General features: G+C 29.5%; 2 protein-coding genes across 2 annotated transcripts; one reads left to right on the forward strand and one right to left on the reverse strand.

Annotated features, from left to right (window-relative positions):
• Positions 1 to 2,812: 2,812 nt before the first annotated feature.
• LOC114424516 (transcription factor TCP15-like) lies at positions 2,813 to 4,039 on the reverse strand. The gene has a single exon (XM_028391372.1). It carries the CDS (start codon positions 3,793 to 3,795, stop codon positions 2,935 to 2,937), a length of 861 nt encoding a protein of 286 aa, XP_028247173.1. The 5' UTR covers positions 3,796 to 4,039; the 3' UTR covers positions 2,813 to 2,934.
• Positions 4,040 to 19,106: 15,067 nt separating this feature from the next.
• LOC114421711 lies at positions 19,107 to 21,391 on the forward strand. The gene is made up of 2 exons (XM_028387770.1): positions 19,107 to 19,386; positions 21,142 to 21,391. The coding sequence occupies exons 1-2, from the start codon at positions 19,236 to 19,238 to the stop codon at positions 21,348 to 21,350; spliced, it is 360 nt and encodes a 119-aa protein (XP_028243571.1). The 5' UTR covers positions 19,107 to 19,235; the 3' UTR covers positions 21,351 to 21,391.
• Positions 21,392 to 23,767: the final 2,376 nt, after the last annotated feature.

Below are 23,767 nucleotides of genomic sequence, written 5' to 3' on the forward strand. Positions count from 1 at the left end.
GTCCTTCTATTTTTTTTAATTCTTATTATTAAGTAACAAGGTGAGAGGGTGCACTTTAGAGAATAATAACATGCAATAAATTCAAAATCAAAGATGAGATTTATGATGAAATAAAATATATATGTAACAAAATTTAAAATTAACTATACTATATCAACCATTCGTCTTCAAATTAACCATTATTATTGGTGTATGGATTCTCTCGAGCTCTTCTATCTGCCTCTCCAGCATGAAAAATACTAAGAGAAGAGGAGAGAGAATACATAAATGTAGTGTTTCAGTTGAAGAAAGACAAAGGAATTAAAAGAGAGATAGAGAGACTAGAAAGAGATGGAGAGGATCCGAGTCCCTATTATTGCAAGTAAAAGGGGTTCACTTTAGAGGAAAAAAATACAACAATAACCATTAATTTAGAAATAAACAGTGAAATTTGTGATAAAAAAGATATGTAAAAAAATAGAAATTTAATTGTAATATCAACTATTAGTTTTTTTTTTGTTGATTATTGCTCTTTATCATCTAAAGTATAATCAAATAATCAAATCACTTTTTAGGAGCCAAATCCGACACATTTAATTTCCTCTCAAAGCTTACACGATTAATTAGTTTTGCACATAAGAAATAAATTATTTCCATTTAGCTCATTCAATCAATGTGGGATTTCAAACTCACTTAAATTCAACATTCTTAATTCTTCTCAAAATGTGAATTATCACATTAGTATGCTTCTTCCTGGGTGAAATCTTCTGTGCCCGCAATATGACTCTACAAATATGGACTAAAATCAAAAGCCCAAACAATAAGAATGAGCAAGAACCACAAATATTCAACAAATCAGCTCTAATATAGGGACTTGCACTAATGAGCTAGAGCAACAACAATAAGAATGAATCCCATACTACAATTTTACTCAAAACTTTAGACAATTGTAAACTTGCTGTTACTTGTTTTTTATTCTTACTTATCGGAAAAAAATATAAAAATCATAATAATACACATGCCAAAACTAAAACTAACAGTAAGTTGTCTAAAAGCCCGAAATCAATATTATGGTCGAGGCAATGATGAAGCAAGTGAGGCTAGCTGAGGCTGAAATCCACATAATTAATAAGCCAATGCCTTTGTCATTTCACAAAACCTAATCTTGCAGTAGCTATAGCTTATTTCAGTTACTTGTGAAAACAACGGTTCATAATAATAATGGAGGAGCTAGCTAGGGAAGGTACACAAAAGAGTGATGAGTGATGAGATCATATATATATATATATATATATATATATATATATATATATATATAGTTACCTAGGAAATCATTATCACTCACTGACCCTTCCACACATAGCCATGGTGCCAAAATCATTTGTTCTGACATCAAATTTACATGTTAAGACATATTGAAGATATTATTTGTTTATGTGTTTAATAATGATTATAATTTTATTCTTGTAAAAAATATCTCAATAAATTAAAAAAGAAATTATAAAAAACTCTTAATCTCAACTCTTAAGTGATATATGAGATTTTGTAATTCCTATTCACCACCATGTGACTGTTTATAAATAGCCACCCGGGGGGGGGGGGGGGGTACACCACCTGAGGTTAAGAAGTAGCTTGCTAGCTCAAAGGGTCAGGTACGTTTCAATAGTCCACTCTTTAATTTCCGTACAAATAGCATCAATAAATGGTCCCTATCTATAGCTAGCCATGTGTGCACACACATAATTCCCAACTACAGCGATAAAATGCAATGCACCCATCATGCATGTGCCGGCGTCAGTACTGATCACCAAAGAAAGCTAGTGAATAATGTATGTTTTTTTTTTCACACTTCAATTTTTGCACTCCTCAATTTCTTTCTATATATATTTACAAATTATTTGTAGATACCTTAGACTCATTTTACACCTAATAAGAGAGAAATGTGGTATAATTAACAAGTGAAAGAGGGATTAACTGAAATGATGAATGTCAATGAAGTATTTAGAATAGAAAAACGTTCATGTATTGTATAGTAATTTTCACTTTTTTCCCCGCCTTCTCTTTATATCTCCTATTGTTTTCCAATCCATAACAGTGTGATAAAAAAAACCTATTAATTCCTTATAATTCATTAGTGTAAAAGATCAAATTCATACCTTATTAATGCTTTTGCAGCAGTTAATAATAGTAACTAATAAGCGCAGTTATAATGAGTTTGTTAAACCTACCCAGCTGGTTTAACCCATATTGCATGTCTCTTTAAGTACACAATTACCTACTTCATAACTTACACTACAAACCTTAAACATATACTAAACCAAACGATGGATGATAGTGCGCAATAATACTAAGCAACAAATCCCACATCATAAAACCGCGGTTCAATCAACAAAAAACTAATTATTTAATGGTAAATACTTTCATGTAAAGCAAAAAAAAAAAAAATTATAAGCGAATAGTCAAATACCGTTGCTAAAAATGTACGTGTGTTTCTTCTCAAACCCTAATTAAGATAAATAATCAGCAAAACCACACCAAAATTGACTAGCGAACTCAACACCAAAGGATTCAAACTCGTCCCTGCATGTGTTGGAAATCGACACATACATGCATAATTGGAAAATTAACAATTAGTAATAACAAAAGAAATAACAAGTTGTTGCATCAAGCCCTACACTTAATCACTTGCTCCATGATCAATAGGGAATTAATCCTGCAGTTTGGATATTTTTTTCTACAAACAATTATCACAGAAGAAAACAAAGAAAAAAAATGAAATAAACTTTTGTTAAAGATTAAAATTAACTTATACATAATTAAAATAAACTTTTCAAAGATATAAATAAGTTAATTTTAGTTTATAAAAAAAATGTTTATTTCACTTTTCCCCTTGATCTACTGTGAATGTTTAAAGAAAAATGAATCTAAAGGGAGAATTTAACCTTGATTGATAGATTAGTAGTGTGTTTCTTCTCCTTCATGGCGATGTTGATGTTGTTGGCCGGAATACGCATTAAGCGTTGCAAGCACATTGAAGTTGGTTTCACTACTCAGCGTTGCACCACCCACGTGTTGACCGGTCAACAGCGAAGCAAAATTCATAAAAGGAATGCCACTCGCAGAAGAAGAAGCCACAGAGGGAATGGCCCAAACTGAATCAGCGCCACCCATCATGGCGGGAACGGAGTCCGTACACATCTGAGACGAACAACAACTTCCCACGTGCGAAATCACCTCGTGCCTCCTCTTTCGCGAATAATAGTTATTCGCGAAAGAGGAGTCGGAAAAAGAGGACCTTTTAGAATCTTCCGCGAAACTAAAACTTGGGTATGATTTAAAACACGATTCAGAAGAAGAAAATATGGGTGTTGTTGTGACTAAGGGGTGGTTGTTGTGATTGTAAAGATTGTTCCGGCGGTTGAGGAAGTAGTGGGAGGGGGAGGAGAGGGAGGAGCCGGAGCTGCGGAGGGAGATGTTCAGCGACGTGAAGTTCGCCGGGATGGTGCCGGTGCCAGTGGCGGCGATGACAGCGGGCTCGGCCTCCCGGAGCAGCCACTCGATGGTCTCACCGTCGGACTTGTGGCCGAGCTCGCGCGTCAGCTGGAACACCCTCGCCGCGCAAGCCGCCGGCATCCGGATCCGCCGCCCCCGCCCCTCCACCTTGGTGTGTCTGTCCTTCGTCGGTGGTCGCTTGGCCTTGGCGGCGCTCGGCGGTGGTGATGGTGGTGGTCCCTCATCCTTTTTCTTCAGCAGCTGTAGCGGGAAATTGGACTTATTACCAGCCACGTTTTGTTGATGAACACATTCTTCTTCCATGACGAAGCAGTATCATATACAAATAATAATAAAAATTGTTACAGAGTTATGAAAAGATAGTGATACTGTGTTGATATGTAGATTTGTCTTTGTGTAGTGGGTGACCATGAATTCTGTGGGTCTGTGGGTTTTGTGGAGCATCGATTTTGCTTTGGTATGGAGGTGGCAGTTGAGTTGTTTCGCTTTACATAGAAAAAGGCTTAGAGAGAACGTGACAGGGAACAAGTGAGAAGAGGGCAAGCTTTAAGCGCCAAAATAATGAAGGCCAATAATAATGACACTCAATTCTTATCATGAATATATCTTTCTTAATCACTCCTTTATTTTTAATATCTTATTGATATTTTTTGTTTTCTCTATTTTTTTATTATATTATAAATTTTATCATATTTTTATTTGACAAAATTAGTTTAAAAACTAATTAGAAACTAAAAATTAATTTACTAAATTATACATGTGTGATAAAATTAATTATTAAAATAACTAAAAAATATAAAATAATTTTAAAAAATAAAATCGTGATTTATTTAAAAATAATAAGCATAAAATTTGATAATATATAACATTTTAAAAAATATTAAATATTATTAAATAAACTTGTTTATCGAAAGATTAAATAATTTTTTAGCTAGCTAATAAAAAAAATTAAAAATTAACCAAAATATGTTATTTAACATAATTTATATTTTTTGTCTCTCTCTTCCTGGGTGTTTTATGGCACAATGGGTATAAAAAAAAACATTTTCCTTAATCTTTTATAGGTTTGTCTAAGTAATCCAAGGAAAAAATGGAGTTAAACTTCATATTCAACCACCAATATAATTTACTAAAACTTTTTTTATAATGATAGAATTTTACTCAGACAATTATCTTATTTTAAATTCAATCATTAACGCACTTGAAAATCACATATAATACATTTTTCTTAATTCCTCTCTTTTGTAAAATTAAATTTATAGTACATGATATGTAACACGTGTCATATATTTTCCTTTATCACAATTCACACACTTATTTGTTATTTTTACTTTGTTTATTTTATCACTTAAGTATAATACTTTTAAATCTTTTTCCAATAATTTTTTAATAATTGTTAGAAATTGTTCGTATAAATAAGAAAGGCTAAACTATATTTCTACAATTATTGTTTTTCAGAGAAATTGAAAAATTATATTATATAATTATCAAATATTACAATAAATTTGAAAAACTATATTTCCATAATTGTTTATAATATCATATCCAATTTAATAAATAGTGGATACTTACAAAATAATGATATTGATAACAAATGAAAGAAAAAACATTGATTATTAAAAAAATAACTAAACCCTCAAAATGATTTTTATCGGTTTGACATGAACGGGAACAAACTTTTGGGGACATGTTTCATCCCTCCAAAACTTATATATATATATATATATATATATATGGAAAAGAGGACCTATCAGAATAATCATTCTTATCTAATAGATTAAAATTAAAATATTTTAAATTCAAATTAAAATTTCATTTAATAATAAAATATTTAAAAGATTTAACAAATAAAAAATTAAATATTTTAATTATTTAATTTATATCAATATCATCACTACAACTATTATTATCGTTACAACCATTATCATAATTATCACCAATAGCAACAATGACAATAATGTTGGTGTCGACAACAATGGTGATAACGATAATCATGTTGGTGATGATAACAATGGTAACAACGACAACAATAATGGTTATGTTGGTGGCGACAATGATGGTGATAACAACTATCATAATGGTGATGATTGTGGTAATGATGTTGACGTAAATTAAATCTTTAAAATATTTGATTTTTTATTTGATAAATCTTATAGAAATTTTATTATTAAATCAAGCTTTCATTTTAATCTAACGGATGAGAATAATCATTCTTATTCTCACTTAAAAAAATTATTATATATATATATATATATATATATATATATATATATTAAAAAGTTGTGTTGAAAGTAATTAATTGCATGCGAGCTTTGTAATTATATGTGATCACATAGCTAGAACTTTGTTATAGAACAAAAATAGAGGAATGGTTGAAAGCATGATATTGTTAACAAGTGGAGTATTTATACATATGCCATTATAAAAAATACATTGGAATTTGGACTTGATTAGTCTAATGGATTTTTTTTTACATTTTTTATTGTTTAAAAAATATTTTAATTTTAATTTTATATGTAAAATTAGTAATTTTTTAAAATTTATTATTAATTAATTAGTTATTCAAAAAATTATATTTAAATAATTAGTAAAGAAGAAGAGAAAATTCCAGCCCTTCTTTCAAACCGTTCTGGATCAGTCCCTGCTGTTACATTGTATAAAAATAAATAAAATTAAAAGTTTTTTTGTTAACCTGGTTGTTGTAGGGCACCTGTACATGGATGAGAGTACTGTTAAATAATACCACGTTAATGCACTTATTGTCGTTTAATAAGCAATGTTTCGTGGTTGGGCTTGGAGATCAATGGCTTGATTAAGGCTCCACGTGCGGTGTAGTTGATTACTCATATTCATTTTAAGGTTTAAGCCATAAAGACAGTGGTGGCTGGAATGGGACCCAAAATAAGGAAAATGAAAAATAAAATACTGAAAGAGTATGAGTAACCAAGAAATAAAAGATAAATCTAGAGGATCCCATCTCAATCAATCATTGTCTCTTTAATCTTTAATTACCCTTTCTTCAAATTATTTGATTAATTCCCTTCTTTTACCTCATTTCTAATTTAATTTCTATTTTCTACAGCTTCAACTGGGAAGTTGTCACGCCATATTATTATTCTTTTTTATAAATTAATTTTAACTACAACTTGTAGAGATTAATTTTTTTAAATCAATCAATATAATCTTAAATTTATAAAAAAAAAGGTTAAATTCTTCAAAATTATCTTTATTGAAAAATTTACTAGTTCTATTAATTATTTTCCACCTTAATTATGAGTGCGTTTAAATAAATAATCAAATGTTTAATTATAAATTTTTAAATAATATAATAATATATTCTTGTTTATATTTTGTGAAAGAAATTAAAGATAACTTTATTATTTAAAGTGTCTTTTATTTTGTGTAAGACAAAATTTTAATTTTTCATTTTATATTGTTAATACTTTTTTTTTGGTAGGCCATATTGTTAATACTTGTGTCACATGCATTCCGGTCTAATTACCAAAGAGTTGCTATAACTCTCCCATGCCTAGATGAACAACACATGTTGCCATGCCTAGATAAAACTAGTCCATCACTGTAATTATATAGTAGTGTATGTATACTACAGGGTTTAGTAAAGATAAGCTCTAACTAAGATGTGCATTTTATTTCTTTTTTTGTAAATGTCACTAATACATTATTTTAATTCCATAGTGACTAGTGTAGTCTAACCCATTTTTATCTGGAACTTAATTCCAGTTGTGCTTGTGATTTGTATCACAATTAACTAGCTAGATTCAAAATCCTTTTATACTTAATTGGAGCGATGAACTTTTCTTGCTTTTTCTTTTTCTTTTTCTTTTCCAAAGCCAAGCCAACGATTCATGGTACATTTTTTAGTCCTATTTCACATGCAACAATTTACTCTTTCATTTATGAAAAAACGAGCCAATAATAGTTGTGAATATTAATATATGGCTCATGCATTGCTTCCATAGCTGAGGACTCAATCACGTTACGATCGTCTGCATATATGCATGTTCAAGTCACGAACAAATTAACACTGTTGTAACCACTAACCACATGCTTAAATGGTTATACATTAATCAATACATAACAAACAGTTCCACGTGTGAGTTTATTAAAAGCATTAAAGCAACATTTCACCAGCACTACAAAAGAAAATATAATGAAAATGTATTCATTAGGTATTAGAACCATCTCTATTAGTTTAACATTTATCTAATGAAAATTGATTTTTAGCAGAAAAATAACTGTAAATATTAATATTATATATGCTAATGATATAGTATATTTTTCTATGGTAAAAATATGTTAATTTAAATAACACTTTGCTTAAATAATTTATTTAATAAATTCAAGGCTCAAGTTTAACTTATTGTTATATATATATATATATATATATATATATATATATATATATATATATATATATATATATATATATATATAAATTAATAGATCTTTTTAAAAGTTTGACTTAGCTTATTAGACTATTTAATGTTAAAACTTTTAAATAGGTCTGACCTATTCCTAAATAGGTTAGTTAGCTAATAAATTTAATTATGAGAAAAAATTTATGTGACATAAATTATAAATTACGAAAAATATAATTATTATAGGTTTAGAAATAGATAATAAGAGTCAAGTTTGATTTGTTTATATGACATAATCATATTTTAATTAAGATATAATTTGATCTTCATTTAAAAACCTAGTTTACAATAAAGCCTTTAAATAGAGGACAATTTTGTCCTTCAATAAGTTTTATAGCATTAACTCTATATGTATAAAATTGCATAATGTTTGAAAAAAAATTGTAGAAAGATTATTAATATAATAATACTTACAAAAAAAATATTGTTTAAATAAATTAGTTTGTTAGGCTTAAAATATATTTTGAATGACAAAAAAGTTGACCTCTTTAACTAATTAAATACATTATAAAAGTCTTGATTTAGTTCATTTTACAAACTAAAAGTAAATCAAGACATTTATAATGAGCTTTTCTTGAATAATATTTTTGCCAAACGTTGATGAAACTAAAAGTAATTTTTTAAAGAAAACTAAAAGTCCTTGATTTTAAATTTATTTTACTTTGGACTTCTAGATTTATCTTGAAACACAACATACCTTTTAGTTAATTGTTGATGATCTCATTTTTGGGCCAAAGTAAAAAAAAAATAAACGTGATTAGTTTGCCTTTCATTTGCATGTGATGAAGATAGCTTACCATCCATATCATTATTAGCCAAATCATATACAACCTTTTGTCAGAATGTTGGAGGTCTCATCCCATTTTTTGTCAAGCCGGAGATGTTCATTTTGAAAGGTGGATGTCTAACGTATATTTTACAAATCAAATACTTTGTTGATCAAACAATTAGGATTGGCTCTTTTTTGTTTTCACTGTGATATTTGTGCCAAATATTCATTAAATTTATTAATTATTAATTTTGGTAAAAAAAATTAATTGATTGTCTTTAACAAAAATTCTCCTTCTAATCATATTTTTTATATATAAATTTAAATTTGAAAATTTATTCAAAAAGATCAGAGGTTCAGTTGCACTCAAATTAATAACTTACAAGGTAATTAGATTTGACTATAATAAAAAACCAAGTTTAACTAAGACTTTTTTTTTATATATATAAAGTAATATTTAGCTAGTAAAAATTATCATCATACTTGTCTCTTTATTATTTTACTATTTGTCACTAGATCTGATTTTTGTTATATTAGTGTATCAATATCTCGATCATAAACAAAATATCAATGTCTTAATAATTATTTAAGTTAAATTAGTTAATTAGATGCGACATATTTCTAATTATATATAAAATTCTTAGGATATAAGGGGTGTGACAACTTAATGTCCTAAGATTCTTACAAAATAGAAGGCTTCATTGCACATTTTGTCTCCCTGCTTTGAGGATTTCGTGATTTTACCACTGTACTCGCCTCCCCCCGTCACGCATTTCATCTCCTATATATTTTTGAAATTTTACAATTTTTTCCGTCTCATAGTAGAACATGATTTATTACTATCGTTAGTAGAATTTGACGTGACAATGTTGAATAGGGACAAAATGCATGATTTTTTTTTTAAATATGAGACAAAATGCAAGAAGTGCAATTATGCCTTTAGAAAAAATGATGAAAAAATGTTGGAGGCGATACATGAAACCATTAAATCAATTGTATATTTTTTAATTTAAATAATTTAGTGGGTTAGAAATAATATTTTATTTAAATACTTCATCTATGATCATTTTAACTAACTTACATCTTTTTAAGAAAATTAATTAATTTAGTTAATGCGTTATTTTTTTAAAAATTAATCATCTCTCTTCGTTCACTTAATTATTTATCACGTAATTGCTACTCATATTTTCTAATCCTAATAAGATAGATAAAAAATTTATCTCAATAATTTTTAATATTTATTTATTTCTGGCTAAAAATTGTTAATTAACGAAGAGTAATTTAGAAAAAAATAATTAATGTGAGAAACAATTAGAAAAAGTCTTATAAAAGGGATACATGATTTTTTAAAATTAAGATCTTATAAAAAGGCAGAGAGGGAGTGACTAATTATTTTAGGGTTTAAAATGTGTTAGAATTAGATGAAGTGAGACCGGTCAATATTAATTGTTTTCTTATTCATAAACTTAAAACTTTTAATCAAGATATTATTTATCACACCAATATGATCAATTTGATCAATTTTTTACACTTAAAAATGCATTAATTTTACACATATCCTAATTCTAACACATTAATTTCAAATTCTTAACTAATTAGAAATACAATTATTATTTAAATTTAAAAATAAGACTTTGGGAAATTAGCATTAGCATAGCCGATGTATCTATCTCCTAAATAAATAAATAAAAATGGCATTGTGAAATCGTGTTTGGAAAAGTCGATTTCTCCCTTTGGTTTAAAAGATGAATAGATTAATTGGTAAAATTGGAGGATGAGTATTTGAATAAATATTTTTTATAATTGTTTAAATTTTTTTTCAACATAAAATTATGACTCATGAAAAGCAATGACATTTGTCACATATTTATAGGTGTACAGATGGTTCTACACTCCAAACCATCGGAAAACTTTCAGTAACACTTTTTGAGTTCTAGAAGAAAAGAATTAAATGACAGATTGATCATTTTATGGTTAGTGACACTTTAGGACATTTGATTACTGCGGAACAATGTTGTTTTTAATAACCAAGAGATGGATGCAGAATTTTTATGAGACTCAATTGTGGTACATGCTTGATTATGGATATTATGCAAAACAAAACTAAAACTAAAACATATCTCTTTTTATGATTGGAGCACAAATCCGTTGGAGTGCTTAAATTGACATGCCAAATAGCAAAATTTGTAGCTTTTTGTTTATTTATGTAGGTAGCTATAAAAATACTGACAAAGAACAAGATTGATATTATATGATCTTGTTCTCATTGTTTCTATTTAGCCATTTGATGTTTTTAAAAATTGGAACTGTTGTTTTGGTTGATCTGATTTATATGGGGTATTACTTATACCCACCTTAATATAATTATATTTGTCTACTAAAAAAATGTTTGGTTCTCAATTTTTCAGAAAAAAAAAATATACACGGTGATTACCACTTCTTAATAATGAAAAATTTATAAACACTAATAATAAATTTACTGGTTGACCTAAAGCAAAGAATTAGGCTAGCTAGTATGTGCTGGCTTATGTCTGAGAAATGAAAAACAAAAACCTTATTCTTAATCTGTTTTTTTCTACCAAGGGGTGTAACTTAATTGAATAACTAGCTAGAGTGGGTGAATCGTTATGAATCTTTTGGTAATTATTTTTATTCATACATATTAAATAAAAAAAATGTTTTTTTTTTCTTTCTAAAGGCTACTAATTAATTATTATATGATAGGAGCTTTGGAAGGTAATCACATAAAAGATAATCAAAGAAGGAATCGAAGGGTCAAGTTCACAAGCAATCCTGAATTCCAAGGTCAAGAATGACATGTTGGTTAAGTTAACAGGTTATATCATAGCAGTAGAAAGAAGATAAAAAAAAATGATTTTCTGAAGTTGTAAATTACTTGTCATATTTGAATGGTAATTTTATACCGTGCAATCTGCACCAAAGGTAACGGAAAATGTACATTACAAAAAAACATGGGTGTGGGACCGTACGAACCTAGATAATGAATGTGTATATTCGCCAAAGTTATTACAGTTTGTAGCAGCTTTGCTTTGCTTCTGTTTCTGCATAAGAGTGGAGTAAGTAACTGAGTGGTGACACTATTGTACTAGCGATTTCTCATGTTTCAAAGGGTCGAGTCAAATAGTTACTTATCAATCATGATATTTTTTGGTGTTGAAGTGCCATAATTCTTATATCTCATTATTAATGCATAAATAATAGAAAAATATCCAATCTGTAGTTTTTGTTTTTTGAGGGGCAGATAAGAGTAGTTTGGAAATGATGCACACCAAGATGGAGAATCACGAACTAACCACAATAATTTCTTTGTTGAAGATTGGATATTGATGAGGGGTGTCTTCTTAATTTAGATTTAGATTTATTTCACAAATAAGGATACTTAAAAAGGAGAAAATGGCCTCTTATTATGTGACCAAATTCGAGTATTGAATATATTATTGCGTTAAATAATTCAAAGAGAAAGTTTTATTGAACACAATAGTCCTACATGCTCAAGCAAGCAAAAATAACATGAAGAATTATTACAAACACAATTAAATAGGATGCAGCCAATTATAAAATTATAAAAAATATTAAATACATGCATGTTGAGGATTGACACATCTAGTCGAATCTTCTTCGAATCACATTAACTATGTGATATGTAAATTTTACTATAAATTTCCGTTGAGGTTCATGATCTTTTCAAATTTTGTAGGGTGTTTCTTATTCCAATTTGAACTTTATTTGAATAAACAATTATTAAATATATCTAAAAATATTCAAAAGAATAGATGGTTTTGAAAAAAGAACATGAATTACATATTATAACATAATATAGATTATATGCTTCGTAGTAGTCCAGGTTGCGATGGTGATTTTGTGGTTCTTTCTTTGTTTTCTTTTTTCTTTGAAGGGTGAAAATGATCGACACGAGGATAAACTTGGTTAATTCAGCAACGCTATCTGAATTATATTAATTCCTTTCATGGTGAGCATGACTGAATTGATACCTCAAATCCTATAGCTTTGGATCCCTTTCTCCTTTATATTTTTGTGACTGAAAATCATGTTCACCGTCAAAGAAGAATTTTTCAATAACAACGTCCTCGATTCCAAGCACGCTTTTATTAGGCAAATACCCACATGGGACACGTCACAAAAAAATTAAATGACATTGTTGATGTGACTAAGTCATGTACAGAAGAAAAAGACATAATCCAAGAATATTTAGAGTGTGACCAGAAAATTTAAAATTTTAAAAAATTTAAATATTTCAATTGAAATTTTTTTATTTTTAAAATTTTACGTTTGAATAAAGAAAATTAAAATTGTAAAGATGAAAAAAATAAATGGAAAAAGAAGAGGATCATCAACGTAAGTTCAAAAACGGGATTTTAAAAATTTTTAAATGGAAGAGAAAATAAATGTTATATAAAAAATATACAAATATTTTAAAAAGTTCTTTTATCAATAAGAGAATTTTAATTTTTCACATTTTAGAAAGAAATTAAAATTTTATATTTTTAGTTTTTTAAAATTTTTAAAATTTAAATTATTCATAAAAAAATATTCAAACAATGAATTTTACATTATAGAAATTTAAATTTTCTCATAAATTACTTAATTAAAATTCTCTATCAAAACACATTTTAAGTGTAAAAGTATAATTTCTCATCTTTTAAATCTAATATGAGTTATATAGTAATTTCATATTTTGGTTGAATTGTTTGACCCTAGGGAAATTGACCCAAAAGAAACCAAATGGCACATGATCCCTCAACCTCAACAATGTGGTACAAAGAGACTACATATGTGTGGATCTTGGTTCAGTGACGACCATAGGATACATAATCCCTTAATCTCAAGTGCTAATAGCGTGAAGAGGAAGAGACTAATATGTGTGGATCTCAGTTTTAAGACGATAGAAGAATACATAGTCGATCAGTTTCAAGTGCTAGTAACGTGAAGAGACTAAATATATGCGACTCTCATCCCAAGAACGACACTGAAAAAATACACAGTTGCTTAGTTTGTGCTAATAGCAGAAAAGGCTGAAATATGAGAAAGGTTTACCATTTGTACATTTTGGCATAACACCCGAAGAGTACTTACATACATGATCACCATCTTCAAATGGTCATTAATTTATCCTTTATTAATTTCAATATAAATATAAGAAAAATTGTGCTAAGAAAACATATGTAACCAATGAAATATGAATGAATATAAAAGAGCCACGCCACTACTCTCGTAGTTGAAGCAGCCATGATTCATGAGGGAAAAAAAATTAAGAATATGGTTAGCATAGTTGGTGAAGACTATTGGTAAGGATTTATGACTCAATGTGGCACTTGCCAGTGCAACAACGAGAAGCACAATCCAATCAATTTGATATCAGTGGACATTACCCAAATTAAGATTTCTTCGTACATCACTGGGCCATGACCATGTGATTGAGTGGAAGGGTTATCGTTGGCTTGCACATTAATTTTTGTCCTATGCTATCTGTTAACTTCGATATAGACTTTTCCCTGTTCACTATGCCAGCGATTTCCTGCTGCTCCAAGTGAAATACAATGATATTACTCAATGTTTCAAACGTATTGCTATACTTTCAAAAGTTAGGAATATATTTTTATATTCCTGTTTATATATATATATTTTGGTGGAGACCAATATAAAAAAATCATTTAAAATTTCACATGCATGATATTTATAAAAATTTTAAGATATAACTAAATGTTTTTTAGGAGAAAAAAATATATAATTTTGTTATGCATGAGAGAGATATTAATCAGTAAGTGTAATTAATACGAGCCAAAGACCAATATCAAAAGAAGAAGAAATTAAAAAAAAATCAATTAAATTAAATGAAAATAAATTTTCATAGTCAAAGCATATTATTCAAAAATAGATAAATTGAGTCACTATTTAGATAAATGAATCACAAGTGATAAATACTTAAATAAGTTAATTAAGTATAAATGTGATCGTTACCAAAAATAGATACTATAAATTAGAAATGAAAATAATTTTGACTTTTAGATAAAAAAATTAATAGAAAAATATTGAAGAGAACTTCAAAAAGTAAAATAATTTTATATATGATATGAGAGTTTTTTTTTATAGGAATGAAAGATTATATTATAAATAAAAAAGATTGAAATTTGTCACAAGGCCAAATTAACAATCACAAAAAATTACACCAAGAAATTACACAGACACAGTCCATAAATATAACATGGCAGCATCCAGAATCCAACTACACATAAAACTCAGTCCCTTCCAAAAAAGCACTCGGCTCGTTGAACCCATTACAAACAAAATCGCAACATACTAATACAAGCTAAAACAAATTATTTGTTACTAAAAGACTTGAGAGGCCTAAATTAACTTTAAAAATGAGGTGTTTTATTTACTTATAAAATAATTTATTAAAATTATCATTATTTTATTTAAAATTAATTTTTCGAAATTTTATGATATAAAATTATCAATTAAGTTGTCATAATTAATTTCATTTAATATTTCTTTTTCAATAAACAATAAAATCAATCTTTGTTGAGATATTGTTAATCTTAAGTAAATTTTTATTATTTTTAGTTTTGAAAAATTTCTTTAAGCTGAAATAATAAAAAGATTAATAGTTACTTATAATATTTTAATTAAAATTTATTTTTAAATATAATTTTACAATAATTTTTTTTGAGGTATATTAATATTAAAAAAAAATTGGGGCTTTTTTTTAGAGCCTCAAGCCCTTGCTTTGGCCTTAAGCCGGCCTTGAAACTAACTAAAGGAAAGTATGACAAATTCCCTTGTGTATACAATAAGAAATAGCCTAGTAAAGTGTTGCTATTAACCTCCCCTACAACATGTTATGCATCCCCTAATATTTCTTTCATATACAATATCTTCTAATATTATATGTTTAAAAATCTTGGGGGGTCTCTGTCTCTCTCTCTCTATTATTTTATCAAGCAAAATAAAAACAAGAATATTAATAAAGTTAAATAATGATTTGTTGGTAGAAATTACATGTACCTTTCAATGGAAGTAATTGCGTTCAAGCGCAATAAGATAATTATGTACGATAGAATTTTTCATTCAAATATTTAATAATATAATATTATTTAAAGAATTGCTGGTAACATATAGTATAGTAGTACTTTCTAACATATTCTATTTAATACTTTTTAGTATTAATAAATGGAAAATGATAGTTATCACGAATTTTATGACACAAACAACATGCATGAACAACCTGGGATGATTTTCCATCAGTTTTTTTTTTAAATTATATTTATCTCTTAGGTTATATGATTATCCAATAAAAAGGAGGCAACCATCCGTACAAATCTTTTACAAAACCTTTTGTACCAAAAAGCAAAGCCCATTCAAAGTTATTGAAAATTATAAAATAAAAAAAATCATTCAATAATAAGTCAAACTCAAAAACAAAATTGTGATTTTTAACAAATTCTAATCAATAATAAAAGTTTTTTGCTTACATTTCTCAATTATCTATATTTTGAGTGTGTTTTTGTGATGAAGTCATTTTAGTTAACATGGCCGGTTTATAATTTAGTTTAATCAAAACAAATACGTTTGATACACAAGGTTATCTCGTTCACTGTCATAAGTTTATATTATAAGTTAGGTATATAGTTTGCCCTGCTTATGGGTTGTTTCTCATATGCAATTATTTTGTTAATTAATTAAGCAAAAAAGATAAACATTCAACCTAATAGGAGTGAAAATGATCACATTGAAAATAACAGTGTTTCTGAGTGCCACAGGGAATGTCATTTCGCAAAGGACTATTGTGCACTGCCGGATCTGGACGATTGATGCAAAAGTTATGTCTGAAAGGGAAACTTGGGTTCAAATATTTTTAAAATTATTTTGCATTCAATGTTTCGAGATTTTATTGGGAAATGTTGAGAACGATGACAAAAAAAATGAATAGCGTTCTATTTATTTTATTAACTTTTCCTTTCTTTTGAAGCAAAATGTAAACAAATTGTTATCGAGAAGATTTAGTTCAATTGAATAAATTTGTGAATTATTATAAAATTTTTATTCTCATCTTTGATTCTTATGCACAGAAAATATAAAGAAATTGTTGAAATTTTTTATGATGCATCATATGAACACGACACTTGACACTCCTAATTTCTCTTGTCTAATTACTAAGTTCATATTTGGATAACTGTTGTAATCTTTTTAAAGCTACATTGAGAATAAAAGATACAAGAAATGTTCTTTTTCAATCGTTACAAAAGAAAATTATTTTTAAAAATACATTCATTTTCTAAAAATGCATTTAAAATGGTTATTCAAACACACTTATATATATTGCACGGGATCCACTAAGTAGTCATTTGAAGCCAATTGAGCACTCGCGCTATGCACGCACGCCCGTAGTGAATGCTACTCGACGGTTTCTAGTTTGACTGCCATTATAAAAGAGACAACAAGAAGAGAGAAAGTAAGTTTCATTCATATCACCGTATATACAACTAGTTACTTTAACATTGAAGTCCCTTTTAAGGTAAATCAACATTTGAATAACTCAGAAAATAGAGAAGAAAGCAATCCAATAGTCAGATGAGTGAAGAACTCGATAAGAACAACATTTGAATAGTTAGTATAGGAAAATTGCGACCCTTATGTGAAAAAATGATCAATCTTATTGTTTGCTTATGTAAATCAAAAACTCATTGAATCCAAGGTTATATAAAATAACTTACAAATTAACAACCACCTCATGGTAACTGTTAGATACTTATTTGCTGGTGTAGGGGCCGTACAACCGCACAAAGAAAAGAAGATATTTTCACTTTTTTTTTGAACTCAGGATATAATAAAAACAACAAGAACTAATTCTTTGTATATCAAAATTTATCGTGTTAGAAAGTGAATTTTTCATGAGTTTAATTCAATCTTACAAAACTGGTTTGTAAGGTGAGGATTACTCCCCACTTATATAATTTATCTCAGCACTATCTTTATTCGATGTAGAACTTTAACATGCCCCATCACCTCCCGCTCATCAAGATTATGTGCCTAGAGCGTGATAATCATAGGGATCCTTATACAATTAATTTGTTAATCTTAATATACTATGTTGGTATATTTCCACAATTATGCGTTAATCATATCAAAGATTTTAATTTTTAATGTTTTAAGATGCTATCCAAATTTAGAGAGCAGTATATATACGCCTAAAATGATCCGATGAGAGAAAGCATGCAAGCAAACAATGGAGAAAAGCACGACCATCAACTTTCTTACTTGGAATTTTCAATATTGTTTGTTCAATAACAAAGTGCCTAAACTCGTATTGGTGTATATTTTATCTAAAGATTTGTTATTTGGCAATGATTCAATGTTGATTGCTGATGCTGACCAATAAATTTCACAAGTTTTCTTAGTTTTCTGCATTCAGCATTCAGCATTCAGCAATATTATGTGTGAAATCACCTGTCTAAGAAAGCTGCCATACCACATACTTTTTAAATTAAAATGGGCCCAGAAAATGCATTATTGTCAACTGGTGGCATGCCATGTGATTAAAGCTTCATCATTTCATACTCATCACTTTTGGTATCCTTAAGAGTGCCACGACTAATGAAAATGTCATCATTTGCTTCCATCATTTATAAGTTGACCAGTTTTTTCATTCAAAAACATCACCACAGGACTTGTTTTGGCAACAAAAATAAAAAGAAACCCTAACCAGTAACCAAGATGGAATTTCCACGGAATATGATGGCAGCAAAATAGGAATCCGCGTTCTTTTCAAATTTCAACCCATTATATAAGTTGTGTAATCAGAAGGGACAAATAAAAAAATGCTTGATTGAAGCAAGGTAGTACCATGTCTCTTCTAGTGTTATTTGTTGTAGCACTGTGGCGAGGGTGTGTGATGTGTCATGCTAGTAAATTTGAGCAGTTCATTACTATTATTATGATGGTAAAATGGAAATACACACAACACACTATGCTTGTACTTTAAAGTGGAAAACTGAGCAAAAGATGATGTGAACACTTTAAAGTGGCACTTTCACGCATCAATCTCTTCATTTTTTGGGTGCGGCAGGGGTGTCTGGTGAAAGAAACATTGGGATGCGGAAAGCAATTGCCCAATCAAAATGGGCAAAAAGTACTGGCCCAAAGAACAAACCTGAAAAGAGTAAAAAATTCTCACCAAAGCCCGAATAGCATCAATTTTTTTAAAAACATTATAAGAAAAGCTAACACCAGCTATATTCTCTAATTTACTCTTCTGAAAATATTTTTTTATTATTGATTAAAATTTATTAAAAATAAAATAAAAAGTTGTAGAACTCTTTTTTTTAATAAAAAGAGGACTACACTTCATTTCATTCAAAATAAGAGAATAAATAATATTTAAGCTTGATGTTCTAGCTAAAATACGAACAACACAATTTTCTTGTCTCCTAAGTGAGCTTAATAGAGACATTCAATGCATTGTGAAGTTGCAGCACTATGAGAACTTGGAGGATATGGTGCATCAAGCAAAGAAAGTGGAGAGACAACTTGAGAGGAAGCATTCCTACAAGAAGACCTATCACTATGACTCTTCTAGTGGTAAGGACAAGTCCAAGAAGGACGGATCTTCCCCACCTAAGCAACAAGGTTCAAAATTTCCAAGTGGTAAACATGTTCCTAACCTAGCACTTCTTCTACTTCTAGGAGTAGTTCAATTAAATACTTTAAATGCTTGGGTAAAGGTCATATTGTATTACCTTGTCCAAACAAGAAAACCAAAGTTTTGAGGGATAATGAGATTGTCACTAGTGAGTTTTCTTCTATTAGTTTATCTAATATCTCTAGTGATAATGATAGTGAATGTGGTACCAAATCTCTACATGATGAATTGATGATGTGTATGAGGTTATTAGGTATCCAATGTAAGGATAGGGATGAGATTCAAAAGGAGAACATATTTCAAACTTGATACTTGGTTCTAGGAAATGCGCGTTCTTTGATTATTGATGGGGCTGGTTGTATTAATGTGGCTAGCAATATGTTTGTTAACAAACTTAACCTTAAAACTATCTCACATCCTAATCCTTATTGCTTGAAATAGACATGTGAAGAAGGTGAGTTGGTTGTAGACCAACAAGTGTTGATGAGTGTACCATTGGAAAATATAAAGATGTTGTGTTATGTGATGTAGCTCCCACAGAAGCATGTCACATCTTGTTGGGTAAACCGTGACAAATTGAAAGAAATGTGAAACACCATAAAAAGACCAATAAGATTTCTTTTGTACATGAAGGACACAAGATCAAACTTGCACCACTTTCACCTAAGGAAGCAAGTGAGGATCAAGTTAAACTGAGAAAAAAAAATAGAAGATGAGAGAAAAAAGGCAAAATAAAAAGAAACAAAAGAGATAAATGAGAGAAAAAGATAAAGAGAAATATGAATATTCTTTTTTTTAAGACCCTTTGTTTGTTTGTGAAGATTCTCTGTTCAAGGGATTTCAAGAAGAGCTTACATGTGCATAATTTAAAATTTCATGTTCTACTTCGTTTGGTGATGAATTCTCTCGTATGAAGAAGGAGAATGAAGACGAGGTTTCAATGGAGGAATGCAAGACTCTAATTCTTTCTTCTAATTTGAATAATGAGATTAATTCTTATTGTAATTTTTTTGTGCATCTAACCATACAAAGTCTTTTGTTTTTATGCCTAAGGAAGAATTTTACATCAAGGATTAATGGGCAAGACAATTTGGAGAAGAGGTGGATGCACATAAGGATCAAGGCAACCATTAGGGGCAAAAGATTTTGAATCATCTCATCTTTAGGCCTAATGTTTTGATTGAAATACAACATGTGTTAATTTTGGATTTGCATGATACTTGTGATGTGCTTAATACATATGATTTGCTTGATATTGTTTTAGGTTATGGTGTCAAGTCCTTGAGTTTTGAAATTAATGCACAATATTTGGAATTGTGTGACCATGAAGAGTTTTCCTCTATGTGGTTTATTGTTTATGAAGAAATTGGAAATTATGAGTTCTATAGGCATGAACAACATATGTTCCTTTGGAACTTACATGGAACATGAAACACTCAAGTGTTTTGGTAGATGTATTGTGCATAAAAGGGATAAATTTAAAGATTCTGTTCATGATTTGAAGATGTCCTTGCTTGTTCATACTTTGCATCGGGTTCACTTGGCTACGAAATTTGTGCTAAAGTGCCCAAGATCTAAGAGAGGAAAACATTTCCATTTAATATTGTGTAGTAATTTCCTTGTCCTTGTATTTGATTTGGGAGGATAGATAGGTAAGCACATAAATAATAAGAGATTTGTCCTTTTTAAGGAATTCAAGTCTTTTTAGAAGTAGGATTTTGTTTTCATTAAAACTAATACTTTGTTTTCTTGTGTTACAGGTGCAGATGGCTTCAATTTGAGGTCAAATTCACTCAAAGAAAGTGGGCATAATGAGGACCAACTTAGGAGCATGGACCTTGAAGCAGAGAATGAATTTAATGGACCAATCACAAGAACACATGCTAAGCAAATGGTGAATGAAGTCCACTATGAAATGGAAAACGTGAAGACCAAACCTAAATTGGTCAATGATAACTGCTATGTATAAGTATATTTTGAGATTAAATTATATGGAAATTAATAATTTTTCTCATATTTCTTCCTTTTTGTGCAAATAATTGGAATTTTAACATCATTTAAGTTTTTTTTTTGCAGAAAATATTAAAGTTGATGAATTTATGATGCTTAGTGAATAATTAGAGCATAAAAATAAAGTAAAAGTCCAAAAGAGCAAATTGGTGATTTGAAGATATGTGCTTAGCAAGTCTTAGACGCTCAGCGTGAGGCACAGGCTCAGCAGGCACAACACGTTTAGCACCAGGAAGTAGGACTAATTCAGGAAAGCATGTTAGTTTAGGAAAGTGAAGGTGCACTGTTTCGAGACAGTCTGTACTACTGTGAAATTTATCAGCAAGTGTATTGAGTCACAAGTAATATAAAACGGTAAGAATTGAGTATCGAATCACAGGGAGTTTGTTTTATTCAGAAAAATGTTCATTCAATAAGTAGACATTTGTATAAAACCAGGAAAAAAAATAAGCAAAGATATTTTCTATAATCCTAAGTTAACTACAAAATTAACTACCTAAATGTGAGAGATAAACAGATGATTAAAACGTTGGATCCTTCTACTGAGTAACTTGATGTAATTAGGTATTTTTCTCTATTTAAGGTTGTTTTTGTGTTCTATGCTGAGGGCAACTACCCCAAACCATGATTCCTTGAATGAATGGGCTAATTCTATTTAAATCTCGTTCTCGGATCCCTCTTCAAACTTAGCCTAAACGAATTGCATTAAGATTACAACATATTGGAAACTAAATCTCTACACTCTGTGTCCAGACATGCAGTTCTATAGCCTACCCTATCAAGTTCTAAGGATTTAAAACACTTTCCAATGCTAAATCCTAACTTTACACACACATGGGTGATAAGTCCACAAGCATGTAAGAATTAAATGCAAATAGAAGCAATGAACACATAAAAACAACTTTAAATAAATAGTAAAAAGTTTTACATCAAGGCTCAACAGAAATTCCCAACAAAAGCTTTAATCTTCCATGGCAAGTTATCACCTTTCAGCAACAAAATGAGATTTTTGAAGTAAAATTCAGATTACACAGTGGTGGGCATGTCTACTCCACCTTTAAGAATGTAATAATCACTCATAAACCTAGAATCCTCTTGAAAGCTAAGATCTTTGGTGCTTTGTTGTCTTGTTTTTCCTCTGTTGCGTCTCTCACGTATTCCTCTATTTCTTTCTTCAAAAAACTCTTTCCTCTTTTCGCCAACTTCAACTTTTAAGGGTTTTCTGTCCTCAAAGGCTCGCTTAGCACCATTTTCACGCTAAGCGGAAGTTAGTGAATTTTGGCTTAGCGAGCCAGGCACGCTTAGCACCAGAAGAGACAAATGACTCGCTGGGCGAGCTGATGGCGCGCTAGGCACGTGCATGCTTGGCATATTCTCTTCCAGATTCCCCTAACTTGCTAAGCGAGCTGAATGCCTCGCTTAGCGGATGTTACTCGCTAAGCGCATATGCCTCGCTTAGCGAGATACCAGCTGTTGCAACCTTCTTCTTCTTCATCTTTTCACATGAAATTGAAGTTGAACCACATTAATTCAAAATGAAGGGAATATCTATTGAATAAAAACTAAACTAAAGATAAAAATATGTACAAACCTACAAAAAGAACCATAAATTGGGGAAAAAACATAATTTTATAAAGCTTTTTAATACAAAAGTTAGTCGTAAATGACGACTAACATGCGCTTAGCGCGAGACACACGTTGAGCGTGGGTACCGCCATACTCGCTAGATGCGGCAAGCGCGCTTAGCATGAATGTTGCACAAAAAATAAGTTGATCTACACCTATAAAAGAAAGAGAAAGAAGAAGGAAAAAATACATAGAAAATTTAAGAGAATACAATTCTTTATTGAAAGTAAAGGCTAGAAGAAGGAAAAGCTAGCATTAGAAATCATTCCTTCCCTCCATTCCCTTTCTCAAGTTCCCCCTTTACTAAATATTTCCCTCTTGCAATTGTAAAGTTTCATATGAGAATGAGAGGCTACCCCTCCTTGTTGGGAACTTAGTAGCCAACTGCTCTTGATGTAATTTCTCTTACTATCTATTATGAATATTACTTTTGCATTATCCTTTACTGTGCTTAATTTTATTGTTTATGGCTTGATCATCCGTTTGCACGGTAAGTTTTAAGGATAGCGTTGGAAAGTGTTATTTTCTAATAGAACTGAGAAAGAGTATCTAAATAACTTCATCATTAGGGATATGCTGATTTTATTTAGCATATTATACATATCTATTCTTAATGCAATTTAACTATTTTATCTCTACAAAGGAATTTTGGAGAAAAGATAGATAAATTAGGCTCTTTCACTCGAGAGATCTTAGTTAGAGTATATAAGTAGATGCAAGTATAAAATTGGAATAAACATAATTAGAGAA

This window comes from Glycine soja, chromosome 8, assembly GCF_004193775.1.
Source record: "Glycine soja cultivar W05 chromosome 8, ASM419377v2, whole genome shotgun sequence".
Classification (NCBI taxonomy): domain Eukaryota; kingdom Viridiplantae; phylum Streptophyta; class Magnoliopsida; order Fabales; family Fabaceae; genus Glycine; species Glycine soja.